Source organism: Schistocerca gregaria, chromosome 4 (genome assembly GCF_023897955.1).
Source record: "Schistocerca gregaria isolate iqSchGreg1 chromosome 4, iqSchGreg1.2, whole genome shotgun sequence".
NCBI classification, from domain to species: domain Eukaryota; kingdom Metazoa; phylum Arthropoda; class Insecta; order Orthoptera; family Acrididae; genus Schistocerca; species Schistocerca gregaria.
In genome coordinates, this window is record NC_064923.1 from 736,876,120 (window position 1) to 736,895,587 (window position 19,468).

A 19,468-nucleotide genomic window follows, 5' to 3' on the forward strand; every position below is an offset into this window, starting at 1 on the left:
ACGGGCTTATTAGGGGTCAAGCGGCGTGCCCGGATGACTGTGTTCTGCGGGACCACGTGACCGCCCCCTGGCCCGCGCGCCACGCCCCTCCCGTTCCACTTGCGCGCTAAACGAGCTCCGTTTTCACTTGCGCCGCCGCGGTGCGGGCGTCCCCTGTTTACGACCTTAGGCGGCATGTTATTATTCTCTTTTAAATCATTACCTCGACGAGGCCTTTTTGTGCCCAGCGACACTTAATAAAGACGTACGTGTACAAGTTAGTGGTGCCTCCCAAAGTGCCGTCATTGTCCCCCCTCTCCCCCCCCTCTCTCTCTCTCTCTCTCTTCCTCTGCTTACCCCCACTCGCACGACAGGCTATTCTCCCTCCCTCTCCCCAACTTGGAAGGGGTCGCTTCGACTTTTGGGTTTTCCGATTTCTCATACATAACACCTCTTTATCTGTTGGAAGGCGACATCAGGTGCAGAACAATTACATGACCTAAGTCAAGCCTACGGTTTTTACTACGTAATATACCGGGTGATCAAAAAGTCAGTATAAATTTGAAAACTCAATAAACCACGGAATAATGTAGATAGAGAGGTAAAAATTGTCACACATGCTTGGAATGACATGGGGTTTTATAAGAACAAACAAAACACCCCATATTGCTAGACGCGTGAGAGATCTCTTGCACTTGTCGTTTGGTAATGATCGTCTGCCCAGCCGCCACTTTCGTCATGCTTGGCCTCCCAGGTCCCCAGACCTCAGACCGTGCGATTATTGGCTTTGGGCGGTTCTAGGCGCTTCAGTTTGGAACCGCGTGACCGCTACGGTCGGAAGTTCGAATCCTGCCTCGGGCATGGATGTGTGTGATGTCCTTAGGTTAGTTAGGTTTAATTAGTTCTAAGTTCTAAGGGACTGATGACCACAGATGTTAAGTCCCATAGTGCTCAGAGCCATTTGAACCATTGGCTTTGGGGTTACCTGAAGTCGCAAGTGTATCGTGATCGACCGACATGTGTAGGGATGCTGAAAGACAACGTCCGACGCCAATACCTCGCCATAACTCTGGACATGCTTTGCAGTGCTGTTCACAACATTATTCCTCGACTACAGCTGTTGTTGAGGAATGATGGTGGACATACTGAGCATTTCCTGTAAATAGCATCATCTTTGCTTTGTCTTATTTTGTTATGCTAATTATTGCTATTCTGATCAGATGAAGCGCTTTCTGTCGGTAATTTTTTGAACGTTTGTATTTTTTTTTTGTTCTCATAAAACCCCATGTCATTGTAAGCATGTGTGTCAGTTTGTACCTCTCTATCTGCATTATTCCGTGATTTATTCAGTTTTCAAATTTATACTGACTTTTTGATCACCCTGTATGTTAAACCATTTGCCTAAATTAGCTCGTGACATTTCATCAGCCCAAAATCAGATTATACTCTCGAAACAACGTGCAGAAAAAGTCTGTCCCCAGGTGTCTTTTGAATAGATAGCGTACGTTACCCTCAACAAACAAGCATCCTTGGAGAAGAGATATGACACAACTGAACGAGTTTCACAGTTTAAGGATCTCGGTGAAACCTCTCAGCAAAGTGGGATCGAAACAAGAGCAAATGAAATTAGATGCCAAAAGATGGAAACTTGCATAGCAACTTCGTCAAAATGACTACAACAAAAAATTTATCTGCGAGCACACTAAGCTGAGACATTGCAGTACAGTCATTAAACCAGCGTGTATAGATCAGAAACGCTAATTTTGAACAGGAGAACTGTCACTGGAAACTTTGAGAAAAGAGAACGCAGAATCGTAAGAAAAATTCCAGGCCCAAAATTTTCCGGCGAAGAATGTAAACTCAGAAGCAATCAGCAAATCAACACGAATAAACCAATAAAAACAGAAAATTCCATGAATGTATGGAAAGAATAAATCCAGCCAGATTTACAGAACAAGTAGTCGATTTCTTTGATAACAGGAGTATAGCGAAAACGAACACGATGAAATTGACTGACGTGATGAAAACTGATCAAAAATTGGCAGGAATTACACCAGATGATCAAGACAGCGAAATCTTCACGTCCAAAATTCTCAAATAATAAGCTGACCAAAAGGAAAAACTAAAATAACTGTTCGGATATAAATCCACATCCATGGCGTTTCTCATTAACCCTTCGACGTCGGCGACAGCACCGCGGTGTGGAACGGAATCGTCTGCGCCGGCGATCTCCGCCGCACGCGGAGATAATGTGGTGGCGAGCGGACGACGAAATAAAGTAAAAATTTCCAAATTTCTTTTGCTTTCGGACTTTGGACAGGCGCTGACTAAATCAAAAACATATATTTCTACTGACTTACGTTCTAACTTATAAGTTATTGCATATTATTACTTTTCACATGACATATAGAACCAGTTTCATGAAACAAAGATGAGGTAATGTTACTACATCTCCTTTCTCAAAAGGGAGATCTGTTACGCTCAACTACAAAAAATTAGTTTCAATATTCTTTATTGGTATTCCGTTATAAATATCTGAATCAACAGTTTCTCAACGAAAGAGAAATTAATATAATATGAGCAGAATTGATCTTTTCAATGACCATATATTTGTATATCGCTCCGCTGAAAATATATTGTCGGAAAATTAAGAAATAAGAGGAGGCGGAAAATTAAGAAATAAGAGAAGAAATGAACTGCAATTTTTCTTGGGTGCAGTACACTTCATCATCCCTCTATCTCTGTCCATATTTTTCTCCTCTCCTCTATCTCTGTCCATTTCCCTTTTCCTCTCGCTGTCCATCTCATCCTCTGTCCTCTCTCTGTACATGTCATTCTCTGCCTGTCTCTGTTCGTCTCTTTCTCCCCCTATCTCTGCCGATATCCTCCTCCTCCCCCGTATCTCTGCCGGCCTATATGGCCGAGCGGATCTAGGCGCTACAGTCTGGAACCGCGCGACCGCTACGGTCGCAAGTTCGAATCCTGCCTCGGGCATGGATATGTGTGATGTCGTTAGGTTAGTTAGGTTTAAGTAGTTCTAAGTTCTAGGGGACTGATGACCTCAGAAGTTAAGTCCCATAGTGCTCAGAGCCATTTGAACCATTTATGAACCCCGTATCTCTGTCTCCTCTCACTCTCTCTGCTCATCTCCTGCCCACTGTCCATCTGTTCCTCCCCCTGTTCCTTTTCCATCTCCCCACTACTGCTCTCCATTTTCTTCATCCCTCCTACATGTCCCCTTTCTTCTCCTTCTCTTTGTTGATCTCCTCTTCTGCTCTCTCTGACCATCTAGTTGTCCCCTATGTCTCTCCATCTCCTCCTCCTCCCTTTCTGTCTCCCCTCCACATTTCGCTCTGTCAGTCTCCTACTCCCAGCCCCATCTGTCCATCTCATCGTTCTCCTTTCCATCTCAGTACCCACCTCTCAGTACTCGTCCCCTCCTCTCCCTCCATTCCCTCCTCTCTGTCTCTCCTCTCTGCTGTGCCCATTCGCCCATATATCCCTGATTCTGATACTACCAACATAAAATGCCTGTCTTGCAGAGGACAGCCTAGATGTCAGGGGTCACCAATGCTTTCCGTCATTTCCCGACAACCGTATGAGAGCTAGATGGTTGCTACACCTGGAGTGCTTCTTTGCAAAGTAGGATGAGTACTAAGTTTGGTTGAAAATGGTCCAGCGGTGTAGGAGGAAATGTGGAACACACACACACACACACACACACACACACACACACACACACACGCACACGAGCTTTAGAAATTAATTAGAAATTCAACTCTCAAGTGCAGTTATTTTACAGTTAATAATGAAGTCAACATTAATTAGGTTTACAGTGTGAGGAGTAATTAATTTCAGCATATTATGATTGGTGAATAGAGGAGAAATCCGTCAGTTGATGGTGTTAGTGTAAGCTGGGCAGCTGTGGGTCACGGTGGCGCTGTTGCAGGAGCTGGAGCCGCTGACGGCGCACGCGCACACCTGCGGCCGGCGGCTGGTGGCGGCGCTGCAGGAGCTGCGCGCGGGCGACCCGGCGCTGGCGTCGCGGCGCCAGCTGCACGCGCAGCAGCGCCTGCTGGCCAGGGCGCTCGCGGACCCCGAGCTGGCGCGCCTCCGCGCCGACGGCGCCGCCGCGCTCGCCCGCCTCCAGCAGCGCGCGCAGTGGCTGCCCGCCTCCCAGGACGTCCGGTCAGTACCCTGCACTGCCACTCGGGCCGTATGTAATACCGCGATCGTGCACTGGACAAGGAACACTGTTGTGAAATTCAATGCACTCTACTGGTGCAATAGGTACAGAAGGGAACAATTAATAATGATGCCGCGTTCTGTGATTTCCAAAAGGTATTTCGATACAGTTCTGGCAATACATGGGCCTACTGGGGTTAGTCGTAATGTCTGAACTATTATCATGAAAATAAAAGCCTGCTCTAAGCATGAAATTTGGTGACGGTGTTAGTCCTCGACGCGCGGTCTAAGGCGCTGCAGTCATGGACAGTGCGGCTGGTCCCGGCGGAGGTTCGAGTCCTCCCTCGGGCATGGGTGTACGTGTTTGTCCTTAGGATAATGTAGTTTAAGTAGTGTGTAAGCTTAGGGACTGATGACCTTAGCAGTTAAATCCCATAAGATTTCACAAACATTTGACCATTTTGTTAGTCCTCCTCTGCTTGCTGTTAGATCTGCGCCCCTGGTGCCGACTGAAATAAAATGGTCATATGGTGTTCATGGGGGGATACCCCCACCTGGGGAAGTTCGGCGGCTGATTTGTAAGTCGTTGCAGTGACGCCACACTGGGTGATTTGCGTGTCGATGATGACGAGAACAACACAACACCCAGTCCCGGAGTGGATAAAATCTCCGACCCGGCGGGGAATCGAACCCGGCCCCACTGCACGGCAGTCTGACGCGCTGACCGCTCTGCTAAGGGGGCGGACTGGTGGCGACTGTAGTGACTGGTGGCGGCAGGTGACGTCTAGTGGTGCGGGGAAGTGCTCTGGTGCCAAAAACAGCAGCCGGCAGTGACACGGTGCCTTCACTGACTCATGTCTGGTTTCAGCCCCGCAGCGCATAGTTTTTTGTCTTGGCCAGTGTCCAGTGCACGCAGCCCAGGGTCCCAGAGAGCTAAGTGCAGACGACCCGAGTCCAACAATGACCCTCAGAGACCAGCTGGGGTCTTAGCCGATGGCACCCAGTGGGTTGCGTCACTTCATCTACATCTACATCTACATGGTCACACTTAAGTTGCTGACAGAGGGTTCATCGAACCATTTTCATACTACTTCTCTACCATTCCACTCTCCAATGGCGCGTGCGAAAAAGGAACACCTAAATATTTCCGTTCGAGCTCTGATTTCTCTTATTTTAGTATGATGATTATTTCTCCCTACGTAGGTGGGTGTCAACATATTTTCGCATTCGGAAGAAAAAGTTGGTGATTGAAATTTCGTAAATAGATGTCGCCGCAAAGAAAACTGCCTTTGCTTCAGTGACTGCCACCCCAACTCTCATATCATGTCAGTGACACTCTCACCCCTATTGCGCGATAACACGAAACGGGATGCCCTTCTTTGCGCTTTTTCGATGTCCTTCGTCAATCCTACCTGGTAAGGATCCCACTCCACGCAGTAATATTCCAGCAGAGGGCGGACAAGTGTAATGTAGGCTGACTCTGAATGCGGAATGGTAGTTGGATCCAGACATTCCATTTTGGAAATCGTTAGGAAATTCAGTATTCCTGGACACACTATATCTAGAACGTGCAGAGAATACTAAATTTCAGGCATTACTTCTCACCGCGGACAACGCAGTGGCGGACGGCTTTCACTTAACGACTGAGAGCACTGGCGTTTGCATAGAGTTGTTAGTGCTAACAAACAACCTACACTGATTGAAATAACTGCGGAAATCAATGTGGGGCGTACGATGAACGTGTCCTTCAGGCAACGCGGCGAAATTTGGCGTTCATGGGCAACAACAGCACACGACTACCGCAACTGCTTTTGCTAACAGCACACCAGCGCTTGACCTGGACTAGTGATCATATCGCTTGTATCCTACACGACCGGAAAACAGCAGCATGGTCAGATTAGTCGCAATTTCAGTTTTTAAGAGCTGATGGTAAGATTCGAGTGTGGCGCAGATCCTACGAAGCCGTGGACCCAAGTTGTCAACAAGTCACTGTGCAAGGTGTTTTCATGGAATGGACTGAGTCCTCTAATCCAAACGAACCGTTCACTGACTGAGAATGGTTACGTTCGGCTACTTGGAGACCATTCATGGACGTCATCTTCCCACAAGAACGATGGAATTTTTATAAATGACAAAGCGCCTTGTAACCGGATAACAATTGTTCGCGATTGGTTTGATGTACGGTACATAATGGACAGTTCGAGCGAATAATTTGGCCACGCTGTTCGCCCGACGTGAATCTCATTGGACATTGATGGGACGTAATCGAGAGGTCGGTTCGTGCACAGAATCCTACACTGGCAACATTTTCGCAATTATGGACGGCTATAGAGGTAGCATGGTTCAATATTTTTAGCAGGTGCTTCCAGCGACTTGTTGAGTGCATCTCACGTCGAGTTGGTGCACTACTCTGGGCAAAATCGGAGACGATATTACGACGTACTCCGTGATATCTGTTACCCGAGTGTTAACTAGAAGCCGCGCGGGATTAGCCGAGCGGTCTAAGGCGCTGCAGTCATGGACTGTGCGGCTGGTCCCGGCGGAGGCTCGAGTCCTCCCTCGGGCATGGGTGTGTGTGTTTGTCCTTAGGATAATTTAGGTTAAGTAGTGTGTAAGCGTAGAGACTGATGACCCTAGCAGTTAAGTCCCATAAGATTTCACAGATATTTGAATATTTTTTTTTTAAGAAGATAGTTATCGATATGAACTCCATGAGAACATAATATGCACGGGCATATTTTAGATAAAAGCGTATTTGTTGTTCATGAGGTCGTCTATGGAATTTCAGCCATCACTCTCAATTGACTTCCGATAAGGAAGGATCCCTAAATAATTGCGTTATTGAGCATTTCTCAAGTCGCTTTCTGCTGATCACTACCGGGATCTGTATTACTACAAACCAATGACACCATCTTGTTCTGTTATTTACTACTGCCGTACGTATTTTATCAGTTCTACTACATTTCACAAACGTTGATGTTTGACGGCAAGAAATGAAAACTTTCACGAGCTGGATATTACATGAACGAATTTTGCTGCCATGTTATGTACGTGAAACAAGAAGAAGGAAGCTGCTGTGCTGGAAGTGAGTCACAAAATAATGTTCGCTTAAGCGGCGTAATCTAAAATAATTCGCCGAGTGGCCTCCTGACGTACGAGCCATTGTCAGCGTGCCTGCAGCGCCACGCCTCCGCTACACGCCGCAACCTCAAACCTGCTTCCCGCCAGCGGCGGGCATTACCGTAACGAGGAATTACCGGCGCCCGTATGATGCGAGGCAGAGAGCCTGGCAGGAGCTTGCCGTGCCCGTTCACAGGCCCTGCCTGCCGCAGCTCACTGACTTCCGTGACCCCAGAGGTTGCCGACGTGTCTCACAGTCTATATCAACATCTCTGTCAGCCTTCCAGCTTACATTTACATCAACATCTACATCTGTACTCCGCAAGCGACCTTACGTTGAGTGGTGGAAGACACTTGTTGCACCATTAATCTTGTTGGGGATACAGTGTACGGATGTCTGTGGAGGAATGGCAGCCCACTCTCCCTCAAGAACCGAAACCAGAGAAAGTAATCATGTTGGACGCTGAGGTCTGGAGCGAAGCCGACGTTCTAACTCATCTCATTTGGGTTCGTGTTGAGGCCTCTGGGCTGGCCAGTCCATTTCAGGAACTTCATTGTCCACAAACCTTTGCCTCGCAGATGCTGCCTTACGACAGGGTACATTATCGTACTGATACAAACAATCATCGTCTCTTAATTGTTCCTCTACGGTATGCAGCACACAGTGCTGTAAAATTTGTTCTTATCCTTCCGCATTCAGAGTTTTCTTAAGAGCAATGGGGTGACGATACCCTAACCATGAAAAACACCTCAATACCGCAACACCATGTGCTCTGTACTTCGCTATTGCCACTACATGTGGTAGCAGGTTACATTCTCCAGACATCAGCGAAACCCAAACCCTCCCATTGGATTGCCACAGGGTACAGCGTTTATTCATCACTCCAAATCAATAGTTTCCAGTCATCTCCTTTCCAGTGGCGTCGCTTTTTACACTAAGTCAAGCGTCACATACGAGGGTCAGTCAAATTAAAACCTTAAATATTTTTTAAAAAATATTATTTATTGTGTAGAAGTGGTACAAAGCTGTATCACTATTCAACCTAATCTTCCCCACGCTCAATGAAAGTCCTCCAGCGCTTGAAAAGTGCATAAATTCCTTTAGAAAAAAATCCCTTTGGTAGTCCGCGCATCCACACGTGCACCGCGTGGCGTACCTCTTCATCAGAACGGAACTTCTTTCCTCCCATTGCGTCTTTGAGTGGTCCAGACATATGGAAATCACGTGGTGATAAGGAATGGCGCCATTCCTTGCTGCCGGCCGTTGGTGGCCTAGCGGTTCTAGACGCTTCAGTCTGGAACCGCGCGACCGCTACGGTCTCAGGTTCGAATCCTGCCTCGGGCAGTTAGGTTTAAGTAGTTCTAAGTTCTAGTGGACTGATGACCTCAGATGTTAAGTCCCATAGTGCTCAGAGCCATTTGAACCAATCCTTGCTCGGTCTCTTCGTTTCCGGTCGGTGGAAGTGAACTCAGGTTTCGTCCCCAGTAACGATTCTTGCAAGGGAGCCATCACCTTGTCGTTCAAAGCGCCGAAGAAGTTCTTCACAAGCATCAAAACGTCCTTCTCTCATTTCAGGAGTCAGCTGGCGTGGCACCCATCTTACAGACACTGTAAAACTGGAGCACATCATGCACAATGTAGTGTGCTGACTCATGACTAATCTGTAAACATGCTGCAATGTCATTCAGTGTCAGTCGGCGGTTTTCCTTCACTATGTCTTCAATTGCTGCAATGTTCTGTGGAGTCACAACTCGTTGTGCCTGACCTGGACGAGGAGCATCTTCCACTAAAGCCACACCATTTGCGAACTTGCTACTCCGTTCGTAGACTTGCAACTGTGACAAACATGCATCACCGTACTGCACCTTCATTCGTCAATGAATTTCAATAGGTTTCACACATTCACAAAGCAAAAACTAAATAACAGAACGTTGTTCTTCCATGGCGCAAGTGGGGCGGCCATGTTTATACTGATACTGTGACGGTATGTGTGCATCTGCACTATGCTGGCACCTACAGGCCATTCTGAACTCTGTTTGTAACACGCTTACCAACTTACAGGATAACGGCGCGAAATTTCGATTTGTTATTACAAATTTAAGGTTTTCATTTGAGTCACCCTCTTAGCAGTGACTAGAGAAGTATTTGCCAACGGCCTTGCCGCAGTGGTAACACCGGCTCCCATCAGATCACCGACTTTAAGCGCTGTCGGGCTGGGCTAGCACTTGGATGGGTGACCATCCGATCAGCCGAGCGCTGTTGGGAAGCGGGGTGCACTCAGCCCTTGTGAGGGAATCTGAGGAGCTACTTGACTGAGAAGTAGCGGCTCCGCTCTCGTAAACTGACTTATGGCCGCGTGAGGGATGTGCTGAGTACATGCCCTTCCATATCCACTTCCAGTGACACCGGTGGGCTGAGGACGACATGGCGGCCGGTCAGTACCGTTGGGCCTTCACGTCCTGTTCGGAAGGATTTTAGTTTTAGAGGAATGTTCAGCTCATGAGGCGCTTCTCGACCGTTGAACCCCATTCTGTTTAACAGTTCCGAGTGGTTTATTCTGCTGATTTCGTAGGATTTTTTACGAGCGTCCTCCACAGTGCTCTACAGACCATGTACGCCGGAACTTGAGACCTTCCTGGTCTTGGTTTAGCTGCTGTTGCTCCTTCGCGTTTTTGCTTCACAATCATATGACCAACAGTCGAGTTGGACAGCTTTAGAACGGGTTAAGTGTCCTTGGTGGATTTGTTACCCAGGCGACATCCAGTCTCTTGACTCACGCCGATCCTACTGTCGCTGCTTCTCTGCCTGCAACACAGTACTCCCACCCTCCTTTCAAACTGACGTGTCTGCTCTCACGACACCTAGTGGCCATTTAAGCATTACATGTGTCTGTCCGGATACTTTTGGTGAGAAAGTGTAAATGTAGGGGAGAGTTTTGAGCAGAGCTGGTGGATCTAATTGAAGTGCTGATGAGTGTATATTTGAGGCCAACGTGTGCCATATTTCACCGTTTCCAGACTTTACCAAGCGAAGTACTTCGAGCTCAACACGGTGATCACCATTGAACCTTCAATTTACTTCCAAAACCTTTTCTCAAGAATTGACTTTATTTACTAGCGATTCATCAAGAACATTATCACATCTAATCACACTATGTGAGCGTGGAAGTAGTTGCCAGTGGGTAACTGACGAAAAAAAATTAAATTTCTTGCAACAAATGGAAATTTTATTCCTAAAAGCTCCTTAAGAAAAACAGATTTAAAGTTATAATCAGATAGCACCCTCTAAATATCAAGTTACAAATTATTCACAGGCAGACAGAACAAATTTTGACAGTGTGAGCTTTCGGGTTGAAAACCTCTCCTTTTTGATACGGCTGTAATCACGACCGCTCACAACAACCTCTGAAAGACTACACCGGTGCAAATCTGCAACACACCAGATTACTTTAAACTAAGAATTTCAACAACTCACACAAACACATAAACTATGCACCGCGTAGGAGGGATGGCAGTGGTACAAAACACTAATGTTAAAAAATTAACTTGCCACCGAAGGTGTAACTCTTACGGTGGAAGGGTGGCAACCTTATGTACTAAAATGACCATTCAAATAAAGAAAACCATGAAATGCATTCTTACATAAAATACACAAACATGCTCTACATTACACATATACCGCCTCTCAAGAGGATAGGCAAGATAAAAACATATTTCAGGAATTCGGCCGTTACACTTCAAGCAATAAATTCGTTAACACCGAATCCGACAAACATGACAGAGGCAGCTATTAACGTACGGCAGACCGACAGACAGCCACTAACTGCCTAACAAATGCCGACGGGAGACAGACGAGCAAGCTGGTGACGAGAGACTGACCAAGAAAACAAGTAGAATTTAAAAAGTAAATGAAACAACGTATCACCAATCACTTAACTTCTAATAAACTGCGATTTCTGTCGAAGACCAGATGCAGCACCCCCAAAACGCTCTCCCGAACCGTCCGCTGCCAGCCGCTTCAACGGACGCAGGAAGGCGCGCCGATCTCCCGTCTCACGGCGTCGCAGCACGCCCCGGCCAGACCGATGTCGTGGGTTGGCTCCTGTTGCTCTGGTGTCGGCCGCGAAGCCACTACCCCTCGCTATACGGCGCGTCCCACTGGACTGCCGTGGCGACCTCACATGCGCCGACGCTCAAGACCGGCAAGTCATCTTATGTCCAAGTGCGCGACCGACCAACCGATCGATCCAACCGCCAATGACCATTGCCTGAACAAACTCGAGCAGACTGGCGGCCTCACATACTAGCACTCCGGACGACAGACAGACACTGACTGCCCTACACTGACCCAGCTGACCAACTGACCACCTGGCAAGTTTTTTTTTCCTTTATTGATTTTCAGTTCCCCCTGGGGGGAGGGGCTGGCAGCAGCTGCTCTACAGCCTACAGACTTTAAAAAAAAAAAAACGGAAGAAGAAAAGAAACAAGGAAAACAGGCGATAAAACGGTGACTTACAGTGTAAAATGGCGGAAAAATGCGGAAAGTTAAAACAGAAAGCAAAAGGGGTTGGCAGTGTTAATAAAAGGCACAGGAATCAGACAAGTAACATAGTACACACACAATTAAAAAACATGGCGACAGTCTGGTTTCTGTTCGCAAGAGATAAAAAGCACCACCAGCGACAGTATGATGGCCGTTCGGAACACTTCCCAAAAAACACAACACGGAACACTCACTGTAAAACACTGCACGAAAATGGCGGCACAAAGATGACACTCCCGAGCCAAAGGCAAATGGGGGGCGGGGGCTGGAGAAGGGGGAAGAACAAGGAGAGAGGAAGGAAAAAAAAGGAAAAGGGGGGAACAAGGAGGGAGAGGACTAATAAAGGGGGAGAGGGCAGGGCAGACGCGAGGAATGAGAGGAGGCAGAGGAGGGAAATACAAAAGGACTCGGGGGAGAGAAGGGGGCACAGAGAGGGCACCTGCCAAGCTCATCGCGCCCCTTACATGCACGTGAACAGGCAACCATTTCCCTTTCCCACCAGAGGGAGACACCAAAGCTGCGATTGCCACAGCGACCTCACTGCCAGAAACGGAGGCCGACTACTTCACACTACGCGCTGCGGCGCGCTCTTCAAAACAGCAACTTTTACCACGGCTCAACCGTGATAGGGAACTCGCCTCTGTCCTACTAGATGCTTCAGTTACCTCTGTTGTGGGTGTCTGCTCACAGAGTGGGCAGTGGCCTTTGCGGAAGAGTTTGTAGCACTCGCTCGACCAGCCGGTGGCCGCACCGCACCGCACCACGCCGCACTGCTGCTGCTAATGAGCCGGGAGCTGTACAGCCGCCAGCGGCTGGCGGTCGCGTGCGCGTCCCGGTTTACTAACGTGTAGGCCCCGGTGCCGGCGACTGCCCGGGGCGGGATGAGTGAGCCTCTTGTGCTGGGATGGGATGGGATGGAATGGGACGGGATGGGATGGGCCATGGCGCCCCACGGCGCCAGCCTCTGCTGCCCGGCTAGCCTCTTACGCCCTTTGTGCGCCTTGTCGCGTCACGGCCTTTCTCGTCACTCGTGCGAGGTGCCGGCCTCAAATGGGGACGCCGAGCGCATTCGGCTCTTTTACACACCACTTAGGCTCCCGTTAAGTCCTTTCAGGCGTGTAATTCGCCGCACAGCGGTCGCCGGACGGACTGGTATTACTGTCATCGGCGGTGAGTGATTGTCCTTCCGGGGCGACTGTGCGCAGTTAACGCGACTCATCCGGCGCCGGCAGCGGAAGCCTGCCACTCCGGCTCTCACCGGCTCCTCACTTCTGTACAGAGCTCCTTACTTCTTTCAGTCCGTAATTCAAATGCGTCATCATCTTTTGTCGCCGCGTTTGTCACTACGTTGACACCACTGTTCTTTTCCTTCCCTCCTTATCCCGTATAGTATGGAAGCAGAATAAGACCAATATAACAGTTATATTAAGTCATATAGCTGGGTCACAAATAACACTCCTGAAAGCAGAGTGTGTTCCATTTCGACAGTCCCTTTCAGCTTACAACCGCGTACCACACCGAGACTCGAACCCAAAACCTTGGGGCGTGAGTCGTGCTTGGGTAGCTCAGATGATAGAGCACTTAGAGGCAGAGGTCCCGAGTTCGATTCTCGGTCCGGCACACAGTTTGCCGGCCGGAGTGGCCGTGCGGTTCTAGGCGCTACAATCTGGAACCGCGAGACCGTTACGGTCGCAGGTTCGAATCCTGCCTCGGGCATGGACGTGTCTGATGTCCTTAGATTAGTTAGGTTTGAGTAGTTCTAAGTTCTAGGGGACTAATAACCTCAGAAGTTGAGTCCCATAGTGCTCAGAGCCATTTGGACCAACCAAAACCTTGCCTTGAGCGGAAAATGCTCTTACCGACTGCTGAGATATCCAAGCATGATCGAGATGACTGGGTGTTTGTGCTCTCCTCATCATTTCACCATCATTCATGAAAGTGGCGCGATTGGGGTGAACGAAGGTTGGGAATTTGTACGAGCGCTGATAACTGCGCAATTGAGCACCCCACAAACCAAACATCATCATCATCATCATCATCATCGCCATCCAAGCATGAGTCACTACTCCTCCTCACAACATTACTTCCCGCAGTATTTATCGCATACCCTTCGGCAAGAGCAGTGCCTACAAAAGGCAAGGTGACGGTTTGAGTGGCGGTATGGGACACAGTATTAACATGGCAGAAAAATTCAACTTTCATGCTCTCAGAACAGAATATATACGATCGGATAACAACGCTTGTTAGAAAATAGCAGGATGGGGTTAGCCAAGCGGCCTATGGCGCTGCAAAAAAATGGCCCTGAGCACTATGGGACTCAACATCTTAGGTCATAAGTCCCCTAGAACTTAGAACTAATTAAACCTAACTAACCTAAGGACATCACACACACCCATGCCCGAGGCAGGATTCGAACCTGCGACCGTAGCAGCCCCGCGGTTCCGGACTGCAGCGCCAGAACCGTATGGCCACCGCGGCCGGCTATGGCGCTGCAGTCTCGGACTGTGCGGCTGGTCCCGGCGGAGATTCGAGCCCTCCCTTGGATATGGCTGTGTGTGTTTGTCCTTAGGTACTTTAGCTTGGGGACTTATGACCTCAGCAGTTAAGTCCCATAAGATTTCACACACTTTTTGAACCGGCGGAGGTTCGAGTCCTCCCTCGGGCACGGGTGTGTGTGTTTGTCCTTAAGATAATCTAGGTTAAGTATTGTTTAAGCTTAGGGACTGATGACGTTAGCAGTTAAGTCTCATAAGAGTTCACACACATTTGAACATTTTTGAGCTGGGTGGTAAACAACAAACTGGAGAACAATAACATGGAAAAAATTTTACACGTCTGTCTGCGAACAAAGCCGATAGTGACAAGCCCCTCTACACCAACCACCTCTATGTGTCCCCCAAGCTTTCGATGGCATCATTATTTACTTTGATGAACGTTAAAAATCTCTTATGTATATGGTACAGCAATCGTCTTAATGGTTTCTGTTTCATTTCCATTCGCTGGCTATTGACAATACTTTAAGTAAGTAATGAGTAGCATGAAAAGCTGCATCAAACCAGTTTTCGGACTGAAAGATCACAACAACGATAACAACAAGTAAGTAATGACGATTCATTCTTGGCACAAACATAGGTTCTTTTATTGTTCCTCCTGACGTAGTTCCACGAGTTCGCACAGTAGATTCGAATTGTTTCTTTTATAATTTTCTTTTCAAATACTAAATACTAAAATACTAAAAGAAGACTATAAAATATTTGTAAGTAGTTTTTCAGTAACTACAGTGTGGTCATAATTCAACTTTAGCTACTTGAGTCGCACTGTAGACGGAAACCTTTTTACCGCATGTGTAGCCAAACTTTTAGGAATCGTGTTCAGATTGTGTGCTGCAGGATTTGCGTTGTTGCCGGCCCTTGTGGCCGAGCGGTTCTAGGCGCTTCAGTCCGGAACCGCGCTGCTCCTACGTATGCAGGTTCGAATCCTGCCTCGGGCATGGATGTGTGTGATGTCCTTAGGTTAGTTAGGTTTAAGTAGTTCTAAGTTCAAGGGACTGATGATCTCAGGTGTTAAGTCCCATAGTGCTCAGAGCCATTTGAACCATTTTCGTTGTTAGTGGCGTTAGTGTCATGACCTGCCGTTAGGAACCGGTACTGTTACGGCGACGTAAGGTTGAAACACAACCGTCAGTATTCAGTCACAGTTGCAGACATGGTTCTGTACAAGGCGAGCAGTGCCGTACTCGTAAAGCCGTTTTATTAAAACAACAGCAATGTATCGACGTGTTAATGGACTATGGAGAGGTCCTCTTTCCGCACCGGGTTTGAAAAAACATTATTCCGAAGTTCTAATTAACTGGGAATTCCAGAACTGCTCCTGGGAGAGGCCGGCGGCCAATTGCGCCACGAATTCAGTGAGCGCAGGCATTTGCCTGCAGGGGGAACAGCAACTGTTAAAAATTAAAATTCAAAAGCTGCCACAAGCCCGATGTAACTTTTTCCTTTATTTTACGTGTTTCACTCGCCAAAGCGAGGATCCTCAGTATTTATGTGGCCGAGGGCCATTCGTTTCAAATACCGGGGCTGTGTATAGCGCCGTCGCCATACGTAAAAGCCAGATATTTGTAACGAGTGGCCGTCCGCCACCTAATTTCTGATTATGCTCGCGTTGTCGAGTGAAACACGTAAAACAGAGAAAAAGCTACATGCGACTTGTGGCGGCTCTACAATTTTAATTTTAAGCGCCGCAAATTGTTGAAGAAGTTGGTGTTGCCATGTCTGAGAATGCTGGATGCAATGTGTGACCTTCGAGCACAGTACGAGCTGTGTGACGACAACTGACCGTTGCATAGTCCATCTTTCGAAAAGTGATCTCAACAAACGCGAATTGTAGCGCGGTTCCAGACCCTCGGGAATGCAGATGGTCCATTCGGCACCGTTTTTCACCTGCAACGTAAATGTGGTACGCAATGAATTAGCAAATGTTATCGTCTCAAATTAAAATGTGTGTCTTTCAGTGATTTATTCGTTATTTTTCTTTCGCATGTCCATACAAGTGTTACCACGAAGTTTCATTGTCCTATGAGCACTCGCTTTTCGTGGGGGACCTCTCGAGCAGCGAAAGTTTAATTATAGCCACCCGGTATTTGCCAGTTCCTGCCATTAGTTGTACTTGCCTCAGCAATAGTGTGAAAGTGATCTCTTACTGTATACCTGTCAGTTAAGAATGTATAACGAAGAACTGTCCTTATATACTCTGTCTCTGTTCCTGGAAGATTTATTTTCATGTTTCATCTCACATCATCTGAAACTAGATTTACCGAACTCGTCTTTTATGGATTTTAATCCAAGTAAAAAAATGTGCGATTATAGCGGAACATTTAACAATTGCTAAATTATATACAACGATTCTCGCTGCCTCAAAGATGTCATATCATTTAAAAGAAAGTGTTATAATTAGTTATTCAGTCAGAAAATATTAACTGATAATAAACACCACAAATAATAAAACTTATCAATAACCACATCAGGACAGTGTTCTTGTCCGTGGGTGATACGGTACTCCCATTTTCGCCGTTAAACCACCAGAGGTACAAGCATATATATATATATATATATATATATATATATATATATATATATATATATATATATATATAAGAAGCACTAGAGCAGTGCAAATGTTATATTTGTCATTAACGATCGTTTAATAAAAAGGAACAAGCATGTAATATACGACGCCTCCACATTATCTCATCATTATCTATATAAAGGAAAAAAAAAATCGCTGGTTTCATTTCCCAGGTCACACAAAACAGAGGTGATTATCGATCTAAAACTAAAATAACTAAAATTCAAACTGACAAACGTAGCTGATCACCAAGAAGAGCTCTGTAATCGCCATCTTTGTAAGCCCGACAACTTAAGCATTGTGTGTGTCAGTATCTCGTTCGTTCTAAAATACGAATCGCCATTTAACACGTAAGCGTATTTAATGCCCTTCTGAAGTATCAGTCTGATTGTGCTTTGCCAAACTTTGGATCGTATTCGAATGAACACCAGTGAGTTCAAAGTTTCCAGCTCTAATGTGTGTAGCTGCAGCTACAACCGCTATATAGTACACTGTGATAAACGTGCCAAGCTCCCGAAAGACTTCTGTTTGAAAGAGAAAGCGAGGTTTCTCAGTTATTACGACAGGAGCGGAGTTAATACCCTCATCTGGTCTTCCTAATACATTGAAGCAACAAAGAAACTGGTATAGACAAATGTTCAAATGTATATGAATTCCCAAGGAACCAAACTGCTGAGGTCACCGATCCATAGACTTACACACCACTTAAACTAACTTATGCTAAGAACAACACATACACACCCAAGCCTGAGGGAGAACTCGAACCTCCGACGGGAGGGGCCCCGCAACCCGTGACATGGCGCCTCAAACCACGCGGCTACCACGTGCGGCGATATAGGCATGCGTATTCAAATACTGAGATACGTAAACAGGCAGAATAAGGCGCGGCGGTCGGCGACACCTATATAAAACAACGGCGTGGCGCAGTTGTTAGATCGGTTACTGCTGCTACAATGGCAGGGTCTCCTAAGTGAGTTTCAGCGCGGTATTATAGCTACAGATTTCAATTGTGGGCCATCAACAAGCGACAGCGCAAGCGAACCATTCAGTGAAACATAATTGATATGGGCTTTAGGAGCCGAAGGCCCACTCGTGTACCCTTGATCACTGTACGACACAAATCTTTACACCTCGCCTGCGTCCCTCAATACGGACATTGGACTGTTGATGTCTGGAAACATGTTACCTGGTCGGACGAGTTAGTTTCAAATTGTATCGAGCGGATGGACGTGTATGGGCATGGAGACAACCTGATGCATCTCCGATATCGCTGCAGCCGGAATAAGACCCTGCAAGAACGGGACCAGCGAAGACTGAAGAGAATCAGTCAGCAGGGGACTTTTCAAGCTGGTGGAGCCTCTTTAACGCTGGGGGGTGTGTGTAGTTGGAGTGATATGGGACCTGTGATACGTCTAGATACGACTCGGACTGGTGACACGTACGTAAGCATCGTGTCCTATCACCTGCATCCTTTCGTGTCCATTGTGCATTCAGGCGGACTTGGGCAATTCCAGAAGGACAATGCGACACTCCACACATCCTGAATTGCTATAGAGAGGCTCCAGGAACACTCTTCTGAGTTTAAACACTTCAAAAATGGTTCAAATGGCTCTGAGCACTATGGGACTTAACATCGGTGGTCATCAGTCCCCTAGAACTTAGAACTACTTAAACCTAACTAACCTAAGGACATCACACACACCCCTGCCCGAGGCAGGATTCGAACCTGCGACCGTAGCAGTCGCGGGGTTCCGGACTGCGCACCTAGAACCGCTAGACCACCGCGGCCGGCTTTAAACACTTCGGCTGTCCACGAAACTCTCCATACATGAACATTGTTGAGCACATCTGGGATGCCTTGCAAAGTCCTGTTCAGAAGAGATCTCCACCCCCTCGTACTCATACGGATTTATGGAGAAGGCTGTAGGATTCATGGTGTGAATCCCCTCCACCACTACTTCAGACATTAGTCGAGTGAATGCCACTTCGTGTTCCGGCATTTATGCGTGCTGGCGGTGGCCTTACGCTATATTAGTCAGGAGTAGCAGTTCCTTTGGCTCTTCAGTGCATATCTCATCCATCGTCTTCCGAAGGCGAGCACCATGGATGGTTCCGTTAAACAGGAATGGTATGATTTTTCCTCCAATGCTTGTCCTGTCTGACTTTGCCCTCTGTATGTAACGACCTTTTCAAGGACGGCATGGCGTTAACCTCATTTTTCCTTTCTTTTTTTTCCCTGTTAGAAGGGCAAGGCGACCTAGAGATGCTGGTATGCTGGAGCAGTGACTGGCGTTTAGCTAGTTTCGCCGTTTTTCTCCAGCCGTGTCTGCCGCTTGCTGCAGTGTACACGCATTCGTTTCTAATTGACTCCTGGTGCAAAAGGATCATCTGCCGTTTCTCAGGGAAGATGGGAGATGGCAGGTTAAAGGAAACAAAGAAGAACTTTGGTTCTGACTCATGTCGCAGACGTGGCTCACAATTCTACAAGCATGGGGACGGGGAATCATATGTGGTCTA

At 47.3% G+C, this 19,468-nt stretch overlaps 1 protein-coding gene across 1 annotated transcript in view; it reads left to right on the forward strand.

Moving 5' to 3' along the window:
• The window catches only part of LOC126267894 (puratrophin-1-like), a 1,105,633-nt gene that overhangs the window by 592,463 nt on the left and 493,702 nt on the right, over positions 1-19,468 (forward strand). Inside the window, exon 8 of the mRNA XM_049973204.1 lies at positions 3,929-4,167. Within this exon, the coding sequence (XP_049829161.1) occupies positions 3,929-4,167 (239 nt within the window). The remainder of the gene's footprint in view (positions 1-3,928; positions 4,168-19,468) is intronic.